The 22,216-nt window shown below is 44.6% G+C and overlaps 1 protein-coding gene across 1 annotated transcript; it reads right to left on the reverse strand.

Moving 5' to 3' along the window:
* Positions 1–5,462: 5,462 nt before the first annotated feature.
* prelid1b (PRELI domain containing 1b) lies at positions 5,463–16,134 on the reverse strand. Its single transcript, XM_084197593.1, has 5 exons — positions 16,034–16,134; positions 14,509–14,738; positions 13,413–13,638; positions 9,627–9,740; positions 5,463–7,742 (listed from the first exon to the last, which is right to left on the reverse strand). The coding sequence occupies exons 2-5, from the start codon at positions 14,598–14,600 to the stop codon at positions 7,653–7,655; spliced, it is 522 nt and encodes a 173-aa protein (XP_084053719.1). The 5' UTR covers positions 14,601–14,738; positions 16,034–16,134; the 3' UTR covers positions 5,463–7,652.
* Between the last annotated feature and the right edge of the window lie 6,082 nt (positions 16,135–22,216).

The raw sequence follows: 22,216 nt of genomic DNA on the forward strand, positions 1-22,216 counted from the left end.
CACTACTATCCCCAGAGGTCTCCTAGTCAACACACTACCATCCCCAGAGGTCTCCTAGTCAAGACACTACCATCCCCAGAGGTCTCCTGGTCAACACACTACCATCCCCAGAGGTCTCTTAGTCAACACACTACTATCCCCAGAGGTCTCCTAGTCAACACACTACCATCCCCAGAGGTCTCCTAGTCAAGACACTACCATCCCCAGAGGTCTCCTGGTCAACACACTACCATCCCCAGAGGTCTCTTAGTCAACACACTACCATCCCCAGAGGTATCCTAGTCAAGACACTACCATCCCCAGAGGTCTGCTGGTCAACACACTACCATCCCCAGAGGTCTCTTAGTCAACACACTACTATCCCCAGAGGTCCTAGTCAACCCACACTACCACTGTCACAACACAGAGTGAACACTGAGACCATCCAAATGCTTCTAACAGAGATACTTCAAACATCTGTGGGAAATATTTAGACTGTGTCAGAGAGGAGCCAATCTTGGAGTGGTTGTTGAGGCTGAGAGACCCTATCTAGAGCGATCAGTAGGGAGGCGAGGGAGAAAGAGACACACACACACACACACACACACACACACGGCAGGCACAATGGATCCAGTCAGACAGGCCAAGGAAGACGAAGATGAAAGTTAGGGAAAGAGATCCAGAGAGGGTGAGAGAAAGACACTCAGAAAAGGGTGCGAGGGACTGCAGAAAGAGAGACCTAGACAGTGTCTTGGTCAGTGAGTCAGTCAGGCCCACTGAGTCTGGCCAGCCTCCGGTCTCCAGGACATGGGGTCAGTGACAGCATAGAGTGACGTGGCCCAGTGGAACCTTAGAGCAGGGGACAAACTGTACTGAGAACAGAGACAAGGAGAGAGGGGGCAGAGAGGAGGAGGAGGCTATAGTAACTGTTCTGGGAACAGAGACAAGGAGAGAGGGGGCAGAGAGGAGGAGGAGGCTATAGTAACTGTACTGGGAACAGGGACAAGGAGAGAGGGGGCAGAGAGGAGGAGGAGGCTATAGTAACTGTTCTGGGAACAGAGACAAGGAGAGAGAGGGGACAGAGAGGAGGGGGAGGCTATCATAACTGTACTGGGAACAGGGACAAGGAGAGGGGGGACAGAGAGGAGGAGGGGGCTACAGTAACTGTACTGGGAACAGTTTCAGATCTGAAAAGACTAGGGGACTGTACGCTCTCAAAGGGCATTAGTTGAGTCACTCTGTTGTTGCAAGATGTGTTCTATGCTAGGCTAGGGTCTGGCTAAGACTTAATGGAACCACATATACTATTCTACTACAAATAGATAGTAAGATAACAGGGGAAAACTATGACAAAACCCACTCTCTGCTCCCTCCGTCTCCCCGAGTGAACCCAGCCCAGCTGCAGGTCTGGAGCCACTGACCAGAGCAGCCACAGCCCTGGTCCCTTCCCAGGGCCGGCTGCCTTGGCTGACCCCCAGAGCACCCTCTCTCTGGGGGGGGTAGGAGGCTTCTGAGGCCTCCATACAAAGCCACATCTTTACTCTCAGCTCAGCCCTCGCTCCCTCCCTCTCTCTTCACTTCTCTTTCTCGTCCGCTGTCTCGAACCTCACGGCTGGAGACGCAGGCAGGAGGGAAGATTAGTCGCTTCACACAAACAGAAGTGTGTGTGTGTGTGTGTGTGCACGTAGTCGCAACCACACACGTAGATGCACAGTCGGATAGTCTCTAGCACACACCAACAGATATACGTGCATTCTCACACACTCCATTATGAATAAAACCTCTTTGATGTTGGCCAACGACAGCGGGAGGTTGTCCTGGTTGTTTCTACCACACTGTCTGTGTCTGAAATGGCACCCTACTCCCTATGGACACCGGTCAAAAGTAGTGCACTACATAGGGGATAGGGTGACATTCCGGACGCACCTGACTTTGATCAAACCTTCTTGAATATCTGGTATGCTCATTTGACGAAGTTCTCTCAGTTTTGTATCATCCTTGCTCCGACTCCTTTCCCAGTACTGGAGCTCCTATCTAGCTGAAGGTGTGTATCGGTTACGGCCGCTCGTGTGGCGGCAGTGGAGCCCAATTAACTGAAAAGTCAGGCACAGTGGGAAGCTGGGGAGGCAGAGCGGTGCGCAAAGTGTTAAGATGAAAGGGACCTTGCGAAGCTTTAGAAGCTAGGAACTATGTGGGGGAATGGTATGGCAGGGGGTCTGCACCCGGAGGTAATATTATATTCTCCAAGTAAGTTAATTAATAAAAAGCGTGTAACTAGAAAATGTCCTTTGTTCACGTCGCCTGAACAGGATAATTAAATATCACAGAAGCTACATCAAATCAATTTAAGAGTGGAAGATTATGTGAATCATAACTTTAGGTATGTGTGGGCTAAACTACATTTTTCATGAGAAAAGAAAATCCCCCTTGACATTCATCTGAAGTTAGGATTCATTCAGCCTACATACACTTGCATCAACCGGGGCAAAATGACGGTACACTGTGTACAAAACATTAGGAACACCCACTCTTTCCATGACAGACTGACCAGGTGAAAGCTATGATCCCTTATTGATGTCACCTGTTAAATCCACTTCAAATCAGTGTAGATGAAGGGGAGGAGACAGGATAAAGAAGGAATTTTAAGCCTTGATACATGGATTGAGTATGTGTGCCATTCAGAGGGTGAATGGGCAAGACAAAAGATTTAAGTGCCTTTGAACGGGGTATGGTAGTAGGTGCCAGGCACACCGGTTTGAGTGTGTCAAGAACTGCAACGCTGCTGGGTTTTACACACTCAACTATTTGCATTGGAGTCAACATGGGCCAGCATCCCCGTGGAACGCTTTCGACACCTTGTAGTCCATGACCCGACGAATTGAGACTGTTCTGAGGGCACAAGGGGATTCAACTCAATATTAGGAAGGTGTTCATAATGTTTTGTACACTCAGAGGCTATAGTATTTGCAGCAGCTACATACAGATAACCACAGAAACACAATACAGGATCTAATGCTCTAGAATAGCTGGTCATGTCTGTCCACATTGATGCCAAAGGGAATCATGACTGTATTGTTCCTCAACTACTGTGGATACTAGAGATTGTTCTAGAAATGGCTGCTAATGGCTACAGAGGCTACTACCAGACATGCATTTGACATCATCCCCCAGCAAGGGGTTGGGACGGGGGGGGTGTCACAGACGCATGGCTCAGATCCAATATCCGCACAAGCATACTGTTTAGGATAAAGCTACGGTTGTGTCTGAAATGGCATCCTATGCACTATATAGTGCAGTGCACTACTATTGACCAGGGCCCATAGGGCTAAAGTAGTGCACTAGATAGGGCACAGGGTGCCATTTCAGACACAGTCTATGTATTGGACAAGTGGTACACTAGTTTGGATGTTGGAACGTAGCCATACCGTCACCATAGTGACAGACCCTAGTACTGTACTGACCATCACAATAAACCTGAGACCTAGTCCAGCCATAGTGACAGACCCTAGTACTGTACTGACCATCACAATAAACCTGAGACCTAGTCCAGCCATAGTGACAGACCCTAGTACTGTACTGACCACCACAATAAACCTGAGACCTAGTCCAGCCATAGTGACAGACCCCAGTACTGTACTGACCATCACAATAAACCTGAGACCTAGTCCAGCCATAGTGACAGACCCCAGTACTGTACTGACCATCACAATAAACCTGAGACCTAGTCCAGCCATAGTGACAGACCCCAGTACTGTACTGACCATCACAATAAGCCTGAGATCTAGTCCAGCCATAGTGACAGACCCCAGTACTGTACTGACCATCACAATAAACCTGAGACCTAGTCCAGCCATAGCGACAGACCCCAGTACTGTACTGACCATCACAATAAACCTGAGATCTAGTCCAGCCATAGTGACAGACCCTAGTACTGTACTGACCATCACAATAAACCTGAGACCTAGTCCAGCCATAGTGACAGACCCCAGTACTGTACTGACCATCACAATAAACCTGAGACCTAGTCCAGCCATAGTGACAGACCCCAGTACTGTACTGAACATCACAATAAACCTGAGACCTAGTCCAGCCATAGCGACAGACCCCAGTACTGTACTGACCATCACAATAAACCTGAGATCTAGTCCAGCCATAGTGACAGACCTTAGTACTGTACTTACCACCACAATAAACCTGAGACCTAGTCCAGCCATAGTGACAGACCTTAGTACTGTACTGACCACCACAATAAACCTGAGACCTAGTCCAGCCATAGTGACAGACCCCAGTACTGTACTTACCACCACAATAAGCCTGAGGCCTAGTCCAGCTGTAGTGACGGCATGATGCACACAGACAGAGGGGACAAAGACAACAATGGAAATATGTCCTATAGGTATTTTAAAAGTGTGTGTGTGTGTGTGTGTGTCTGTCTGTCTAGTCTGCTGCCTCAGCGTGACACTAGGACAATGTCAGACAGAACACAGACCTCTTCACCGTCATGGTTACCATCGCCATTGCCAAACATTGGACAGCTGTGATTGATCTGTTATGAACTGATGGTTGAAGACATACAGTACATTCAGAAATTATTCACACCCCTTGGCTTGTTCCAAATGGTGTGTTACAGCCTGAATTTAAAATCTATTAAATTGAGATTTGTTACACTGGCCTACACACAATACCCCATAATGTCAAAGAGGAATTACATTTATCGAAATTTTTTCAAATTAATAAAAAATGAAAAGCTGAAATGTCTTGAGTCTAAGTATTCAAACCCTTTTATGGCAAGCCTAAATAAGTTCAGGAGTAAAAATGTGCTTAACAAGTCATACAATAAGTTGCATGGACTCACTCTTTGTGCAATAAATGTTTAACATGATTTTTGAATGACTACCTCATCTCTGTACCCCAAACATACAATTATCTTCAAGGTCCCTCAGTCGAGCAGTGAATTTCAAACATGGATTCAACCACAAAGACCAGGAAGTTTTTCCAATGCCTCGCAAAGAAGGGCACCTATTGGTAGACGGGTAATAATACAAGCAGACATTGAATATCCTTTTGAGCATGGTGAAGTTATTAATTACACTTTGGATGGTGCATCAATACATCCAGTCACTACAAAGATACAGCCGTTCTTCCTAACTCAGTTGCCGGAGAGGAAGGAAACCGCTCTGGGATTTCACCATGGTTACAGAGTTTAATGGCTGTGATAGGAGAAAACTGAGGATGGATAAACAACATTGTAGTTACTCCACAATACTAACCTAAATGAGAGTGAAAAGAAGGTAGCCTGTACAGAATACAACAAGGCGCTACAGTAACACTGCAAAAAAATTGGCAAAGCAATTAACTTTTTGTCCTGAATACACAGTGTTATGTTTGGGGCAAATCCAATACAGTGATCCCTCGCCACTTCGCGGTTCACTTATCGCGGATTCGCTATTTCGCGGATTTTCATAATGCATTTTTTTTTTTTTGGTGCATTGTGCTCTGCATTCTGATTCGCTAAAAACTCACTCCCGCTTCTTGTATCAAAACATGCTACGAATTGTGCTATCATTTTGTCGTCTCGTGCAGTTATGTGTACGTACATAAAACAGCTTGGCAAATTTACATTAAGTTGGCCAAATTATCTTGTAATTTCGAACATCTCCTAAACCCATAATGTCGACGAAACGGCCTGGACCGACAAAAGCACCTGCGGATGGGCCCAAACGGCGGAAGATGCTACCTATCTCAGATAAAGTTAAACTTCTGGACATGCTAAGGGAAGGTAAAAGCTATGCAGCCGTTGCTCGCCATTACGGAATCAATGAATCTTCCGTTCGTTACATAAAGAAGGAGGAAAAAAACATAAGGACGACAGCAGCAGTCAATGAGGAGGAAGGACTAACGCTTGGTCGCTTAGCAACCATGGTGCGAATGGCCACTGAACTTAAGCGAGTAGCTGAGGAATGGGACCCTTTGATGAGCCGTTCATTACAGTTCTCCAACGTAATCGATGGTGGCATGTCGGTGTACAAGGATCTTTTTGCAAAGAAGAAAAAAGAGCGACAACAGCTGCCTATCACTATGTTCTTCTCCCAAACAAACACACCTGCACCGCGGGCTTCAGAAGAAGAGAACACTGCAGAGCGCAGTCAGGATGCAGCGGCCCAGTCTGAAGAGCAGTGAAACGGCCTACACGTGAGTCACTGTATTTGTATACATGTAATAGTTGCTAATTGTAAAAAAAAAAAAAAGTTTTCTATTTCGCGGATTTCACTTATCGCGGGTCATTTTCGGAACGTAACCCCCGCGATAAACGAGGGATTACTGTACAACACATTACTGAGTACCACTCTCCATATGTTCAAGCATTGTGGTGGCTGCATCATGTTATGCGTATGCTTGTAATCGTTAACAACTGGGGAGTTTTTCAGGATAAAAAAATTAACTGAATGGAGCTAAGCACAGGCAAAATCCTAGAGGAAAACCTGGTTCAGTCTGCTATGCACCAGTCACTGGGAGATTAATTCACCTTTCAGCAGGACAATAACCTAAAACACAAGGCCAAATTCTACACTGGAGTTGCTTACCAAGAAGCCAGTGAAATGTTCCTGAGTGGCCAAGTTACAGTTTTGACTTAAATCTACTTAAATCTATGGCGAGACCTGAAAATGGTCAACAACTAATTTGACAGAACTTGAAGAATTTTGAAAATAATAATGGGCAAATGTTGCACAATCCAGGTGTGGAAAGCTCTTAGTGACTTACCCAGAAAGACTCACAGCTGTAATCGCTGCCAAAGGTGCTTCTACAAAGTATTGACTCAGAGGTGTGAATACTTAAGTAAATTAGATATTTCTGTATTTCATTTTTTATAAATTAGCTAAAATTTCTAAAAACATGTCTTCACTTTGTCATTATGGGGTATTGTGTGTAAATGGGTGAGGATATTGTTTTATTTAATCCATTTTGAATTCAGGCTGTAACACAACAAAATGTGGAATAAGTCAAAGGGGTAATTCATACTTTCTGAAGGCACTGTAGGCATATGGTGCAGTCACGCAATGCAACGTGTGGGACAAAACACTGGTCTGTGACTATACGGCTTCAGCTAGTCACATGGGATGTTTTCAGCCTCTGAACATAGACAGATAAACGGTTGAATCGGTGGATCATTGAATCAACCAGCCTTGTTCAATAAGGAGAGTGGGAACTTGTATATGTCTATCTTTAGGGAGGGCGAGACGAGAAAATGGCCATACTCAGACATGCAGTAAATCAGTAATCATTATCATCATATAACTCTACTCGGCGAAGGACTTTGAGAGACGTGTCCGTCTGGCGATGCAATCACGGCCTGATTATCCACGGACGATTGTGTGTGTTACACTTCCAGGGGAGAGAGATCTGGCGTCTGCTCACCCAAATGCATGATGGGAGGGTTAGTGCTAAGAGTTGATTGGTGGGTGGGAGCTGTGATTAATTTCACAACTTCACTTCAGACCACGACAATCAGCCATGAGGAGACTTTGGCAGACTTCTTGGTACTTTGTGTAATGTGGAAAATATGACGGAAAGCACCAATCTCCCCAAAATATAACTTTTTCCCTCTTAAAGTTTGCCCATCGCCTCCAACCCCCCCCAGAAATAAAGTTGTTTGGTTTCCTGCTTCTCCTACTTCAGTACCTACCGTGTAAGTTAGACAGAGCGTACTCCAGGCCCTTCATGGCCTTCACCTGGTTGCTCTTGAAGCGGGCCAAGCCAAACTCCTGGGAAACAGAACAGACGGACATGGCAGGAAACAGCAGGGTTTCAATTGGGAGACATGAGAACAACAGCAGTGTACTTTTACCCTCTCTTTCTTTCTCCCTCCCTCCCTCCCTCTCCTTTCATCTAGCTCTCTCTTTCCCTTCATCTCTACTTCTCTCTCTTTCATCTCCCTCTCCCTCCCTTTCTCTCTCTAGGGGCAGTCGAGCCTGGCACACACTGCTAAAAACAACAACAATAACAACAACAATAATAGGCTAAAATAAATAGCCATTTTTTCTATTCTTGCTCTTTTCCAACTCCTGGTGGAAGATGACTATTTCTTTGTTTTGGCATCTGCAGACACTGGCTTCCACGCTTTTACTCTTTTGTGCTATTGCTCGACCCTATAAACCCTGTGTGTGTGTGTGTGTGTGTGTGTGTGTGTGAGAGAGAGAGACAGACAGAATGCCTAGCTTGCTGAGCTGGAAAATACTTATGTGGGCCTCCCTTTTAGATTTGTCGACCAACTATCTGGGTCGAACTGAAGGGAAAATATGTTTTTCAACTCAGACTGACAAAAAAAAGAAAAAAAAGGGCTTTTGTTATAGATGGATTACATACATATGTTCTCATAGGTGTCCAGCAACGACCGCAAGCAGATCCTTCAAATTGATTTCCCAGGCTACAAATCCAAATGTACTGCTGCTCTGCAGCTATTCAATATCTGCTCCCATTAAATCAGTCATGACTTTGGTGATGAAAAGGGGTAGTCTGTCCTGAGGTAAACTGGAGGTGAACTGGAGGTGAGGTACTAAAAATATTTTGCTGTAGTGTAGTGGTCCTCTGAGCCTCATATACATATATTCAATATCCATCAGACCTGGGTTCAAATTATATTTGTTATCCATTCAAATATTTTAGCTGCACTTGTTTGAGCTTGATTGGCGCAATGTCACCAATGGAGTAGTCCTAAAAGTGCAAACCACACTCATTTGGCACCCCAGTCAGGCTCAATCAAACTCTCAAAGTATTTGAAAGAAAGCAAATACTATTTGAACCCAGGTCTGCTTCGAATACATTACTTTAGTCCTGGATGTAGACTATCCATACAGGGAGACCGTGTGGTGCTCTGGTGTGTTATCCTATAGCTGTTCTGGGGCTGTACAGTGCTCTGGTGTGTTATCCTATAGCTGTTCTGGGGCTGTACAGTGCTCTGGTGTGTTATCCTATAGCTGTTCTGGGGCTGTACAGTGCTCTGGTGTGTTATCCTATAGCTGTTCTGGGGCTGTACAGTGCTCTGGTGTGTTATCCTATAGCTGTTCTGGGGCTGTACAGTGCTCTGGTGTGTTATCCTATAGCTGTTCTGGGGCTGTACAGTGCTCTGGTGTGTTATCCTATAGCTGTTCTGGGGCTGTACAGTGCTCTGGTGTGTTATCCTATAGCTGTTCTGGGGCTGTACAGTGCTCTGGTGTGTTATCCTATAGCTGTTCTGGGGCTGTACAGTGCTCTGGTGTGTTATCCTATAGCTGTTCTGGGGCTGTACAGTGCTCTGGTGTGTTATCCTATAGCTGTTCTGGGGCTGTACTGTGCTCTGGTGTGTTATCCTATAGCTGTTCTGGGGCTGTACAGTGCTCTGGTGTGTTATCCTATAGCTGTTCTGGGGCTGTACAGTGCTCTGGTGTGTTATCCTATAGCTGTTCTGGGGCTGTACAGTGCTCTGGTGTGTTATCCTATAGCTGTTCTGGGGCTGTACAGTGCTCTGGTGTGTTATCCTATAGCTGTTCTGGGGCTGTACTGTGATGTTGTGTGCTGTGTTATCCTATAGCTGTTCTGGGGCTGTACTGTATTCTGTTGTGCAGGGGCTGTTCTGTACTGTGCTGTTCTGTACTACATCTGTGCTGTACCTGGATGGGCCTGGAGAAGCCGTAGACTCCAGAAGAGATCCAAGCCTCTCGTCTGAGCAGCGTGAAGGCAGGCCGGTCCTCTGACTCCTGGAACACACAACGCTCCTCCACCGTCTAGGAAAGAAAGGAGGAAGGGATGGAAGGAGGAAGGGATGGAAGGAGGAAGGGATGGAAGGAGGAAGGGATGGAAGGAGGAAGGTGAGAGGAGAGAGAGAAGGGGAGAGGGAAGGGGAGAGAAGGAGAGAGAGAACGGTAGAGGAGAGGTGTTAATCTGGTGGTGTTGGTTTGCTGCCCTGAACTATAGGACACAATACATAAAGAACAAGCAAACGACTTCAATGCAAAGTGAATGAAGAACCCAAGTTATCAAGTCCACTTTACTTTGGGTAACCGGTTGCATGCGATGATAGTAATAACAACAGTGTTTTGGAAGAATCTGACATTTTCTTCCGACATCTGATCTTGGAGATAATTACAAAGTTGTTCCATCTGTCTAGTGATATGAGTCATCCTCTTCTTCCACCGGCGTCAAGTGGAATCAAAACAGAGCGCACGCTAGCACGTCGCCACAATGCTTTGTGTTAACTAGACGGCGGGCATAATCTGGTGGGGGGTGTGTGTGTGATTTTGTGTGTGTGTGTGTGTGAGTCTTATGGTGCTCATCTATCAAGTTGACAGCACCATATATCTTGATAGAGATATATATCACTCTATCAAGATTTATGGTGCACACACACCATATAAAAGGTGGTTTGGGTGACTAGCAGAGAGGAGCATGGGAACATACAGTTGAAGTTGGAGTCATTAAAACTTGTTTTTCAACCACTACACACATTTCTTGTTAACAAACTATAGTTTTGGCAAGTCAGTTAGGACATCTACTTTGAGTATGACACAAGTAATTTTTCCAACAATTGTTTACAGACAGATTATTTCACTTATAATTCACTGTATCACAATTCCAGTGGGTCAGAAGTTTACATACACTAAGTTGACTGTGCCTTTAAACAGCTTGGAAAATTACAGAAAATGATATCATGGCTTTAGAAGCTTCTGATAGGCTAATTGACATCATTTGAGTCAATTGGAGGTGTACCTGTGGATGTATTTCAATGCCTACCTTCAAACTCAGTGCCTCTTTGCTTGACATCATGGGAAAATAAAAATAAAATCAGCCAAGACCTCAGAAATAAAATTGTAGACCTCCACAAGTTTGGTTCATCTTTGGGAGCAATTTCCAAACGCCTGAAGGTACCACGTTCATCTGTACAAACAATAGTACGCAAGTATAAACACTATGGGACCACGCAGCCGTCATACCGCTCAGGAAGGAGACCTGTTCTGTCTCCTAGAGATGAACGTACTTTGGTGCGAAATGTGCAAATCAATCCCAGAACAACAGCAAAGGACCTTGTGAAGATGCTGGAGAAAACAGGTACAAAGGTTTCTATATTCACAGTAAAACAAGTCCTATATCGACATAACCTCAAAGGCCGCTCAGCAAGGAAGAAGCCACTGCTCCAAAACCGCCATAAAAAAGCCAGACTACGGTTTGCAACTGCACATGGGGACAAAGATCGTACTTTTTGGAGAAATGTCCTCTGGTCTGATGAAACAAAAATAGAACTGTTTGGCCATAATGATCATCGTTATGTTTGGAGGAAAAAGGGGTAGGCTTGCAAGCCGAAGAACACCATCCCAACCGTGAAGCACGGGGGTGGCAGCATCATGCTGTGGGGGTGCTTTGCTGCAGGAGGGACTGGTGCACTTCACAAAACAGATGGCATCATGAGGAAGGGAAATTATGTGGATATATTGAAGCAACATCTCAAGACATCAGTCAGGAAGTTAAAGCTTGGTCGCAAATGGGTCTTCCAAATGGACAATAACCCCAAGCATACTTCCAAAGTTGTGGCAAAATGGCTTAAGGACAACAAAGTAAAAGTATTGGAGTGGCCATCACAAAGCCCTGACCTCAATCCTGTAGAAAATGTGTGGGCAGAACTGAAAAAGCATGTGCGAGCAAGGAGGCCCACAAACCTGACTCAGTTACACCAGCTCTGTCAGGAGGAATGGGCCAAATTCACCCAACTTATTGGGGGAAGCTTGTGGAAGGCTACCCGAAACGTTTGACCCAAGTTAAACAATTTAAAAGGCAATGCTACCAAATACTAATTGAGTGTATGTAAACTTCTGACCCACTGGGAATGTGATGAAAGAAGTAAAAGCTGAAATAAATAATTCTCTCTACTATTATTCTGACATTTCACATTCTTAAAATAAAGTTGTGATCCTAAATGACCTAAGAAAGGGAATTTTTACTAGGATTAAATGTAAGGAATTGTGGAAAACTGAGTTTATATGTATTTGGCTAAGGTGTATGTAAACTTCCGACTTCAACTGTAGGTGTCTAGCCCCTTCCGTTTCGCAGGCTGTTTCCTTATGGTGTCAACAGTTTTGAATTTAACCACACCACAGAACGTCAAGTGTTGGCGATCTTGAGATGAATACATAGTGGGAAGGGGATGGTGAATGTCTTGCTTGAATCATACAACTATATATGTATGATTGTAGTGTAGGTGTAGTTGACATTGACCAGGTATGGTGAGATAAAGTGTCTCATTTCGTCTCTCACATAAAAGCCTTGTTCTATTGCTAACCGTAGAACGGAGTGTGAACTCTGACTCTCGTAGAGATTTGAGATGTAAACCATGAGATATCCACCCACCCTGCTGACTCAACAAAGGAGGTTACACAACTTCACATCTTTCTCATCCAACAAACCAGGTCCCTGAGAAACAGAAAACCATCAACAATACATTTCATGTCTGGGTCTCTTTAGTCAAGGGTTTAGCAGTCTGAACCAATACCCAGCCAGACTGCAGAAATTGTGCATAAGATTTATTTTTTGAGACATTACAAATGATATACAATGGAAAACGTTGTGGGTTTCCGCATGAAGGAATTTCTCTGGAAAACAGTGTATTCATTGTGCTGTAGGCTTGGATACCGTCGGTTGCTATAGAAAACAAACAAGTTCGACCAGTAAACAAGCCAGTGTCTAAGGGGGGCGGGGCAACGCAGAGGGCACTTTCTTGGAAATGTCTAGGGTCTTGTGGCTGTAATATAGGTCAACCACTGGAGGTCATGAAGGGTCAGATACCGACCTAGTCTAAACCGTTGAGGAAAAAAATATTTCATTCCGTATCTAAGATATGCAATAATAACACATTTTATTTGGACAGACGTTTTCATGTAGACGTACATCTCAAAGTCTCTGTTCAATAGTAGACTATGTGCTAATATGTAGATACATTCTTATCTTAGTCAGTACTAATTATGTCAGGGTTTCCTTCTTTTTTTTTTGCAGTGGCAGCCACGACTTAAGAAATGCAATAGGGGAAACACAGTGTGTTCACTGTGTGTGAAAGTGTTCCCTGTTTCTGTGGTGGTGGCGGGGGTACTGATACCATCTCCTAATGATAGAACACTTATTTCTAAGAAATACAAGATACTCCATTGCGTTGAGTCAGTGTACTGTAAAAAGACATGACGTCAACCAACCTAGTAAAACATATACAGAAACCTACACGTACTAACACAAACACATGCATGAGCATCAAACCCACATGTTTGGTGTTGCAAGCACCATGCTCCGCCCACTTAGCTATGGGAACCAGTATCGCTGAATTCCAAATTGACGCCTAGCCCCTACTACCTAGCCACTTCTTGGTGTAGGGGCTAGGGGTTGATTTGGAATGGAGCATATGTTGGTGTGTACCTCACCATGAGCGTAGTGTGGTTGAGGTTCCAGGTGTACGTGGTGAGGCTCTTGGTGACCGGGTCCACGACGGAGTCCTCTACGATGTAGACGGAGCGTGATAGGTTGGAGGGGAAGAGGAACTCAGCCCAGCGAGGCATTCGATTGGTCTTGGTGAGCAGGCGTCTGGAGAGAAGCTGCTGGTCTGCCGTCACCTCCCGGAACACCACGTCCTCCGTGAGAACATGGGTGCTGATGTACGGGAACACACACAATGTTTGCGGTATGCTATCAGTTGGTCCAATAACTAGTTGTTCTGACAACTGAAAACGACATTTAACATATTTTCACGCCACTTGACATACTCCACATACAAATTTTAACATTGTCAGTTCTTATGAATTTAACCTGCTAAATAGTTGCAGATTTGTACATTTCAAGTACTTTAATAGCTATCGAATGCAAACCTTGAATCGAGTACTCAGGTACTCGACCCATCCCTACTTTAGGAAACGCAATAAAAGGAAAGATGGTTGGGTTAAATACAGAGCAGATATTAATACAAACCAAATTAAGCACTTGACTGACTGAGCAACTTCCTTCTGATCTGACAAAGCTGGTATCACTTCTCTACTGTGATCATACTCAGTTCTCCATCTTAATAAAATCCTCTCACTGTTGTTTTCTAAACTCTGATCTGTAACAGCGTCAGATACCATCATCTCACTGTGATTGGGAGTAGGGCAATTCCACAGTAACATAATGATGCTGAGACTCAGAATGTATATCAAACAAAAACCACTGATTGCAAAGTTAAACAAACCATTCAACTATGCATAAGGACTACTTTTAACAATTACCACTGAAAATTATTTATTTTTTAAAACAAATTTGCTTAAACAGTGCAGATGCAAAGTTTGGCTATAGAATGACGGTTTGTGCCATTTGTGCAAATTCACATTCACAGCTGATAGTAGGAGAGAGCAGACAGGTTTTCGATGGGTCTGGAGTTTGTTACTCAATGGAAAATAGGCATATCCCGTCCCTCTCCTACTAGATGCACATCTCACCAAATCATTGAGGCATCCACCATAAAATGAGGGTCATTGTGAGGTCCTGTACCTGAATGGGTTGGGATAACGCTGCCAGAAGGCAGAGACGACATGGTCCCACGTGGTCCTGATGTCTACGTCGTTAGAGAAGTACTTGACCATTCTCCCCCTGCCTGCCGATGTGCAGGCTGTTGGTCTGAACACTGACTTCTTCTGATTGTCCTGTCTGTGATAAAACTATGCTGGGTGCTCTCAGATGCTGCTGACTCCATCCACACCTGACCCACACACTCAACCCTGCTGAGGAAGAGAGGTGGAGGGAGAGAGAGAGAGGGGTATTTCAGGATAACAGGTATAATAGGACTGAGACCTTTATGTAGGTCGGATAACATCAGATACTGTATGTGTTCAAAACAGAACCAAAAGGTATGTTGCTATGACATCAGATATGTGTTCAAAACAGAACCAAAATGTATTTGCTATGCTCTAGGTTTGTAGCTACAGCACTCAGTGGTTATTATATGCAGCTTCCATCATTTAGCAGACAATCTTATCCAGTGTGACTTACATGAGAAATTAGGGCTCACATGGACAGATTTTTCACCTAGTCGGCTCGGGATTCGAACCACTGACCCAATGCGCTTAACCGTTAGGCTACCTGCTGCCAAGTCCCACAAAATAGGATGTGTACTGTGTAAATGTAGCTAGCTTAGTATCTACTGACAGCTAGGTCAAATACACACAGGCATCCTACGGATTTAGAGTAGTACACCATGTGGGGTATCACCATTCGCTTTACTAGACCGGTCACAAATTCAGTCACATACCGTACAAGAGGAGAAAGAACATTGCTCAGGTTGCGACATGTGACAGTAGTGACGTCAGATGACGATGGGCACAAGGCTGGAGTCGTGACTAGTTACCACAGCTACAAAGTCATAAACTAAACCCCACCTAATCCTACAATTTATATTCTTAAAATCTGATTTTAAACATAAGCTTTACCCTAAACTTAAACACACTGCTAAACTTAAGCCTAACCTTAAATTAAAAGACCAAAAAGCACATTTTTGTTTTCATTATAGTCAATTTTGACTTTGTGGCTGTGGATACTAGTGACAACCATGAAAATGCTAATTTAATCGACAAAGCATACCGGTTTTGAAATTAATGTTGTTCTATGACTAACTAGCTACATTTCCAAGCACATAACTACATTGTACTTATCTAGATTGCGCGTGCTGGTCTTTGTGGAACATGTCACCTTGACTTATAACTGTGTCTGAACTGAAGTGGCATGGCTAGATCGTGCTATCAAGTAAGCTAGCTGGCAAAGACACTCAATTCATGCATGATTATGAAGGCTATTAGCTAGCTAGTAATTAGCTACTATACGGGTTTGTCTAGCTTACTGACATCATTTTAGCAGTTTCACATGATGAAATGTAGCAATCATTATTGTTACTTGTTAGCATGAGTAGCTAGCTAGCTAATTCCTCAAAATACAGATTCTATCAAGCTAACAAGTTATCAAACTGTACTGGACTATGGCAAGTATTTACTGTTATAACTAGTTAATAAACATGTTCACATACCTGATATACTATCGCAGCATTTAAGGGGATTTTCAGTGCACCAGTAGTTAGATTCCCTCAGTCATGTTCCCTATTTTGATAGTAGCATAACAGCAGTCGTCATTGAATCGGAAGTGGCCTAGTCCAAAAATGGCATGTGTAGTATCCAACAATGCACTGCTTTATCATGAATATTCATGACATGACTACAACTCTCTTCTTCTATTGACCTTAATTGGTGAAAACCACGCCCATGAAGAGACATTATCATGCTGTATATTTTTTTTTACAGGAATATCTTTCGTTATTTGGCTGTTTTTGGAGATGTTTACATTTTTAAATAATGTAAGGTAATAATTCACATTCAAACTGTTCATAATTTATGTTATTAGTAGCCTCCACTGTACATTGGCAGTGGTATATCCCCCTCTAGTGGTCTCTGTAACAGGGTTTGTAATGTGCAGATTGAACTATTTGCATGATTCACGTCGATTTGTGCATCATCTGGGCAGATGTAATCACAAAAACGTTCCATTATTTCTTTATTTAGTAACTTTACCACAAACACAACAATGCATTGAATGAATTTTGTTGAATAAGATACACAACACATACACAATAGATACTTGATCATTAAGACAAAAAAAAAAAAAAATTGCCAATGGAAATGCCCATTTAGAGAAATATCTTAATGCCCATTTAGATTGTTAGATATTTATACAATATGAAAGAAAAATCCAAAATAAATGGGGAACATACAATTCATTCATGAAACAAATACTGCAAATGTCTTTCTTATGTTTCCATAGCCGTACCTAACCTGCTATAAATGCTTCTACATTAGTACTGCAATATTATTTAACTATATGATAAATAGGCTTGCTATTCATGTCCCATGTACACCTAAATAGATTTAGTAGTTTACGAGCTCCAGTAATAGGGTTTCCCCAGTAGGCTCCAGTATCCACACTTAGACCACAGTCTCTACGCCCCACATCAAATCTCTGGGGTTGATGTAGCAGTAACAGGGTCCGTACGGAGAGAAGTCTCCCTCATAGTACACCACAAAACTGTTCCGCTGCTGCTGAGGCATCTGATGCACCTTAATACTATAGGCCCCGCAGTGACTGTCCATAGAGTAGGACTTCCTATCATAGATACTGTAGTTAGAGACACCTCCCATGGCCACCAAGGCACTAGCTGGGTAGCAGGCCTCCATGTAGCATCGCACCGCATCCTGGTTTTGGTTCCCTTTATTGATCAGATGACCAGACTCCTCCACTGTTGTAGTAGTAATGGACACAGAGTCTGCTCCAGCCCCAGATCTATACCCAGCCTCAGGCCCAGCCCCAGCCCCAGCCCCAGCCCCAGCCCCAGCCCCAGCCCCAGCCCCAGCCCCAGCCCCAGCCCCAGCCCCAGCCGCAGCCCTCTTGTCCCCATCAGGCTAATCTGAATCCCTGGCCACCCTGGAAGCCTCTTTGGTTCTACGCATCTGCTTCCTCCTCCTACACTTGCGACAGAGGCAGTTGAGACATTGGCGCCGGGTGGGGAACATGGTGCAGCCGTTGGTTCTGTTAGCCAGGATGATAGCCACCACACCTGGGAGGCAGATGGCAGGTCCAATGGAGATGAGAGGGATCCCGCCCAGGGTCTCTCCCTTCATGCCCGACATGGTGAACATGAAGCCGAAGAACAGTAAGGGGCTGCTGATGGCCACCACCATCCCTGTGCGGGGGTTCATGTCGTCGACCCTCATGGTGTCCAGCCCTCCACTTCTCTGAGTTCGCTCACCTCGAGATGGTACACTCCTCAAAGTCCTCTTGTAACACTGTATTCCAGAGTCTGTTGGTGTTTACAAATCAATACAGAAATAAAGCTGTTAAAATCTACCATGATAGGTTAAGACATAATAGTAGAAAAGAGATACATACATTCTCATCCCAAATCCACCCCAAACCAATCTGTGACCTCCCCACATACAGGTAAGCCCCTCCTACAGAGGTGTCAACCCTCATTACAAGGATAAACTGTCAGAGCAGGAGATGGTTGCTTTTATAGTGAATGAGCACACGCCACAACCTCATGGTAAATGAATGCTGCAGAAACATGGAAGCCACTCACAAGACGGAATATGTCTGGCGCATGCAAGCTGTCGATCATTCAAATGGCATTGAGTGTCTAAGTAACACACTTTTCAAACAACCAGGCATGTCATGCATTCAATTATCTTTCTTAGCTATTTCACAGCACTAGTTCGTGTTGCACTTACCTTCTCCACTTCATAACAAAGGGTGGTAAGCAACTGCCATATTCACTGAAGTATAGAACTTTCCCCTGTCAAATAATCAATTGCAGTTTTCCTTTGCATGTCAATTGAACTACTCAGAAAATAGTCACTTTTGAATTAGTAGAAAAACCTCTATCAAACATAATTCTATTCATACTTTATGAATGCTTCATTCAATGGAAAGGCTGGGTATAGTTGGTCTGTGCTGCATCGCCTGATGAAGTCTGTCTAGATATAACTGTGGTTGGTTGTGAGTTTGGAGGCAGTGTAGGGAGGTTGAAGATGGACATGGACCCTTTAGAACGGGATCTGACTTACAGAGGTGGAATGAATGTCATCCCGAACACTTCCATCTGCTCTGTGGTTCTAGCCAGGAGACACAGTGTGCCCAAACACTTCCATCTGCTCTGTGGTTCTAGCCAGGAGACACAGTGTGCCCAAACACTTCCATCTGCTCTGTGGTTATAGCCAGGAGACACAGTGTGCCCAAACACTTCCATCTGCTCTGTGGTTCTAGCCAGGAGACACAGTGTGCCCAAACACTTCTGTCTGCTCTGTGGTTCTAGCCAGGAGACACAGTGTGCCCAAACACTTCTGTCTGCTCTGTGGTTATAGCCAGGAGACACAGTGTGCCCAAACACTTCTGTCTGCTCTGTGGTTCTAGCCAAGAGACACAGTGTGCCTTACCCAAACCACAGACAAATATATAGGGAAGGAGATCAGCTCTCTGGGTCTGACCTTGGTCCAAGAGATGACGATACCTCCTATGAACCTAATTCTGGACTTCGGGGTGTGTCCTGCCCCCCATTTCAAGGGAAGATGTTTTTTTGAGAGGTGTCTCTTACCAGAACCCCTGGCTGACCCAACAACACTGTAAAGGAAATCGGCCAAGCTTCTACTAGTTAGAGAGGAAGATTCCAGTTCCCCCAGTGCTGTCTTACGCATATGGAGGAGTCGGAGATGGTCTTTCAATGGTCTCGTATTTGAGTGATACTTGATAAGAGGGTGGTGGCAAAACCAGCCCCTTGCTGTAAATCAAACCTGGGTGTGTCTCTTTGCTTGTGCATGGGGCGTCATCCTGGAGGTCCCAAAACGTTTTGGAAAAATACACTTAAAGGGTCATGGTTTGGGTTCATTGATTTTCATCCAACTATCTGTATGTCTAAAGAGAGCCTGGTTTGATTGCCACTGTAATAATTTCTTTATCATGTTTGAATTATTATGTGGATTATAATTAATGCACATTTCTGTAAGGTTTGACACATTTTTCATAAGGGAAAATCAAGTCTGGAATTTCAAAGTGGAAATTACAAACTTCAGAAGCATTTTTTAATCTCACATACACTGCACGTTTTTAATTTCCTGTTAAAGTAATGATGGACTGTCGTTTCTCTTTGCTTATTTGAGCTGTTCTTGCCGTAATATGGACTTGGTCTTTTACCAAATAGGGCTATCTTCTGTATACCACCCCTACTTTGTCACAACACAACTGATTGGCTCAAACGCATTAAGAAGAAAATAAATTCCACAAATTAACTTTTAAGAAGGCACACCTGTTAATTGAAGTGCATTCCAGGTGACTAGCTCATGAAGCTGGTTGAGAGAATGCCAAGAGCGTGCAAATCTGTCATCAAGGCAAAGGGTGGCTACTTTGAAGAATCTCAAATATAACATATATTTTGATTTTTTAAACATTTCTTGGTTACTACATGATTCCATATGTGTTATTTCATAGTTTTGATGTCTTCACTATTACTCTACAATGTATAAAAATAAAAATAAAACTTGAATATATAGTATGTGTGCAAACTTTGGACTGGTACTGTATATACTTCCCATAGAGAAGCTGTACACACACAGAGAATACATACTGTACACTGATAAAGGTGGAGGGGAGGCCATTATTTATTAAGTCAAATGTCAAATGACACCGCTGGTCCTGCTCACACTGTCCTACCCTATGCTTTGACTTCTTTCTCCCCTCTCTCTCCAGATGAAATCTTGCGACTTGTGACGGCCGGCCGCCCAACAACCTGCCCGCTTGACCCTATCCCCTCCTCTCTTCTCCAGACCATTTCCGGAGACCTTCTCCCTTACCTCACCTCGCTCATCAACTCATCCTTAACCACTGGCTATGTCCCTTCCGTCTTCAAGAGAGCGAGAGTTGCACCCCTCCTCAAAAAACCTACACTCGATCCCTCCGATGTCAACAACTACAGACCAGTATCCCTTCTTTCTTTTCTCTCCAAAACTCTTGAGCGTGCCGTCTCTAGCCAACTCTCCTGCTATCTCTCTCAGAATGACCTTCTTGATCCAAACCAGTCAGGTTTCAAGACTGGTCATTCAACTGAGACTGCTCTTTGTGTCATGGAGGCTCTCCGCACTGCTAAAGCTAACTCTCTCTCCTCTGCTCTTATCCTTCTAGACCTATCTGCTGCCTTTGATACTGTGAACCATCAGATCCTCCTCTCCACCCTCTCCGAATTGGGCATCTCCGGCGCTGCTCACTCTTGGATTGCGTCCTACCTGACAGGTCGCTCCTACCAGGTGGCGTGGCGAGAATCTGTTTCCGCACCATGTGCTCTCACCACTGGTGTCAACCAGGGCTCAGTTCTAGGCCCTCTCCTATTCTCTCTATACACCAAGTCATTTGGCTCTGTCATATCCTCACATGGTCTCTCCTATCATTGCTATGCAGACGACACACAATTAATTTTCTCCTTTCCCCCTTCTGATAACCAGGTGGCGAATCGCATCTCTGCATGTCTGGCGGACATATCAGTGTGGATGTCGGATCACCACCTCAAGCTGAACCTCGGCAAGACAGAGCTGCTCTTCCTCCCGGTGAAGGACTGCCCGCTCCATGATCTCGCCATCACGGTTGACAACTCCATTGTGTCCTCCTCCCAGAGTGCAAGGAACCTTTGCGTGACCCTGGACAACACCCTGTCGTTCTCTACTAACATCAAAGTGGTGACCCGATCCTGCAGGTTCATGCTCTACAACATTCGCAGAGTACGACCCTACCTTACACAGAAAGCGGCACAGGTCCTAATCCAGGCACTTGTCATCTCTCGTCTGGATTACTGCAACTCGCTGTTGGCTGGGCACCCTGCCTGTGCCATTAAACCACTACAACTTATCCAGAACGCTGCAGCCCGTCTGGTGTTCAACCTTCCCAAGTTCTCTCATGTCACCCCGCTCCTCCGCACACTCCACTGGCTTCCAGTTGAAGCTCGCATCTACTACAAAACCATGGTGCTTGCCTACGGAGCTGTGAGGGGAACGGCACCTCCTTACCTTCAGGCTCTGATCCTACACCCAAACGAGGGCACTACGTTCATCCACCTCTGGCCTGCTAGCCGCCCTACCTCTACGGAAGCACAGTTCCCGCTCAGCCAGGTCAAAGCTATTCACTGCTCTGGCACCCCAATGGTGGAACAAGCTCCCCCATGACGCCAGGACAGCGGCGTCACTGACCACCTTCCGGAGACACTTGAAACCTTACCTCTTTAAGGAATACCTGACAGTATAACAGTAATCCTTCTACCCCCCCCCCTCCCCCCTCCCCCACCTCACCATAAAAAAAAGGGTGGTTGTCCCACTGGCTATCCTAAGTTGAATGCACCAATTTGTAAGTCGCTCTGGATAAGAGCGTCTGCTAAATGACTTAAATGTCAAATGTAATTATCCTAATCTCTTCAACCTTCTGTGGTTTCTTTGGCACTCACCATGGCGACACTTCCTGCAAAGAACAGAACACTTGGGTTAGGTTGCACCACAGACATTTTATTAGCGTGTGGTTTAGATAGAAGCTGCAGGTTGGGTTACTGTACACTTGGTGGCCTCGGAATTCCGTCTGATATCATTCTATATGATCAGTTTACTAAACTATCTCTGCAGATGACACTGTTAAT

Source organism: Coregonus lavaretus (genome assembly GCF_964263955.1).
Source record: "Coregonus lavaretus genome assembly, contig: HAP1_SCAFFOLD_7328, whole genome shotgun sequence".
Classification (NCBI taxonomy): Eukaryota; Metazoa; Chordata; class Actinopteri; order Salmoniformes; family Salmonidae; genus Coregonus; species Coregonus lavaretus.

Coding starts and splice junctions, on each gene's coding strand:
- prelid1b (XM_084197593.1), bottom strand. CDS start 14,600: ATGGTCAAGTACTTCTCTAACGACGTAGACATCAGGACCACGTGGGAC. Junction 9,741..13,412: donor TCAACCACACTACGCTCATG/GTGAGGTACACA, acceptor TTTCTTTCCTAG/ACGGTGGAGGAGCGTTGTGT. Junction 7,743..9,626: donor GCTTCTCCAGGCCCATCCAG/GTACAGCACAGA, acceptor TCTGTTTCCCAG/GAGTTTGGCTTGGCCCGCTT.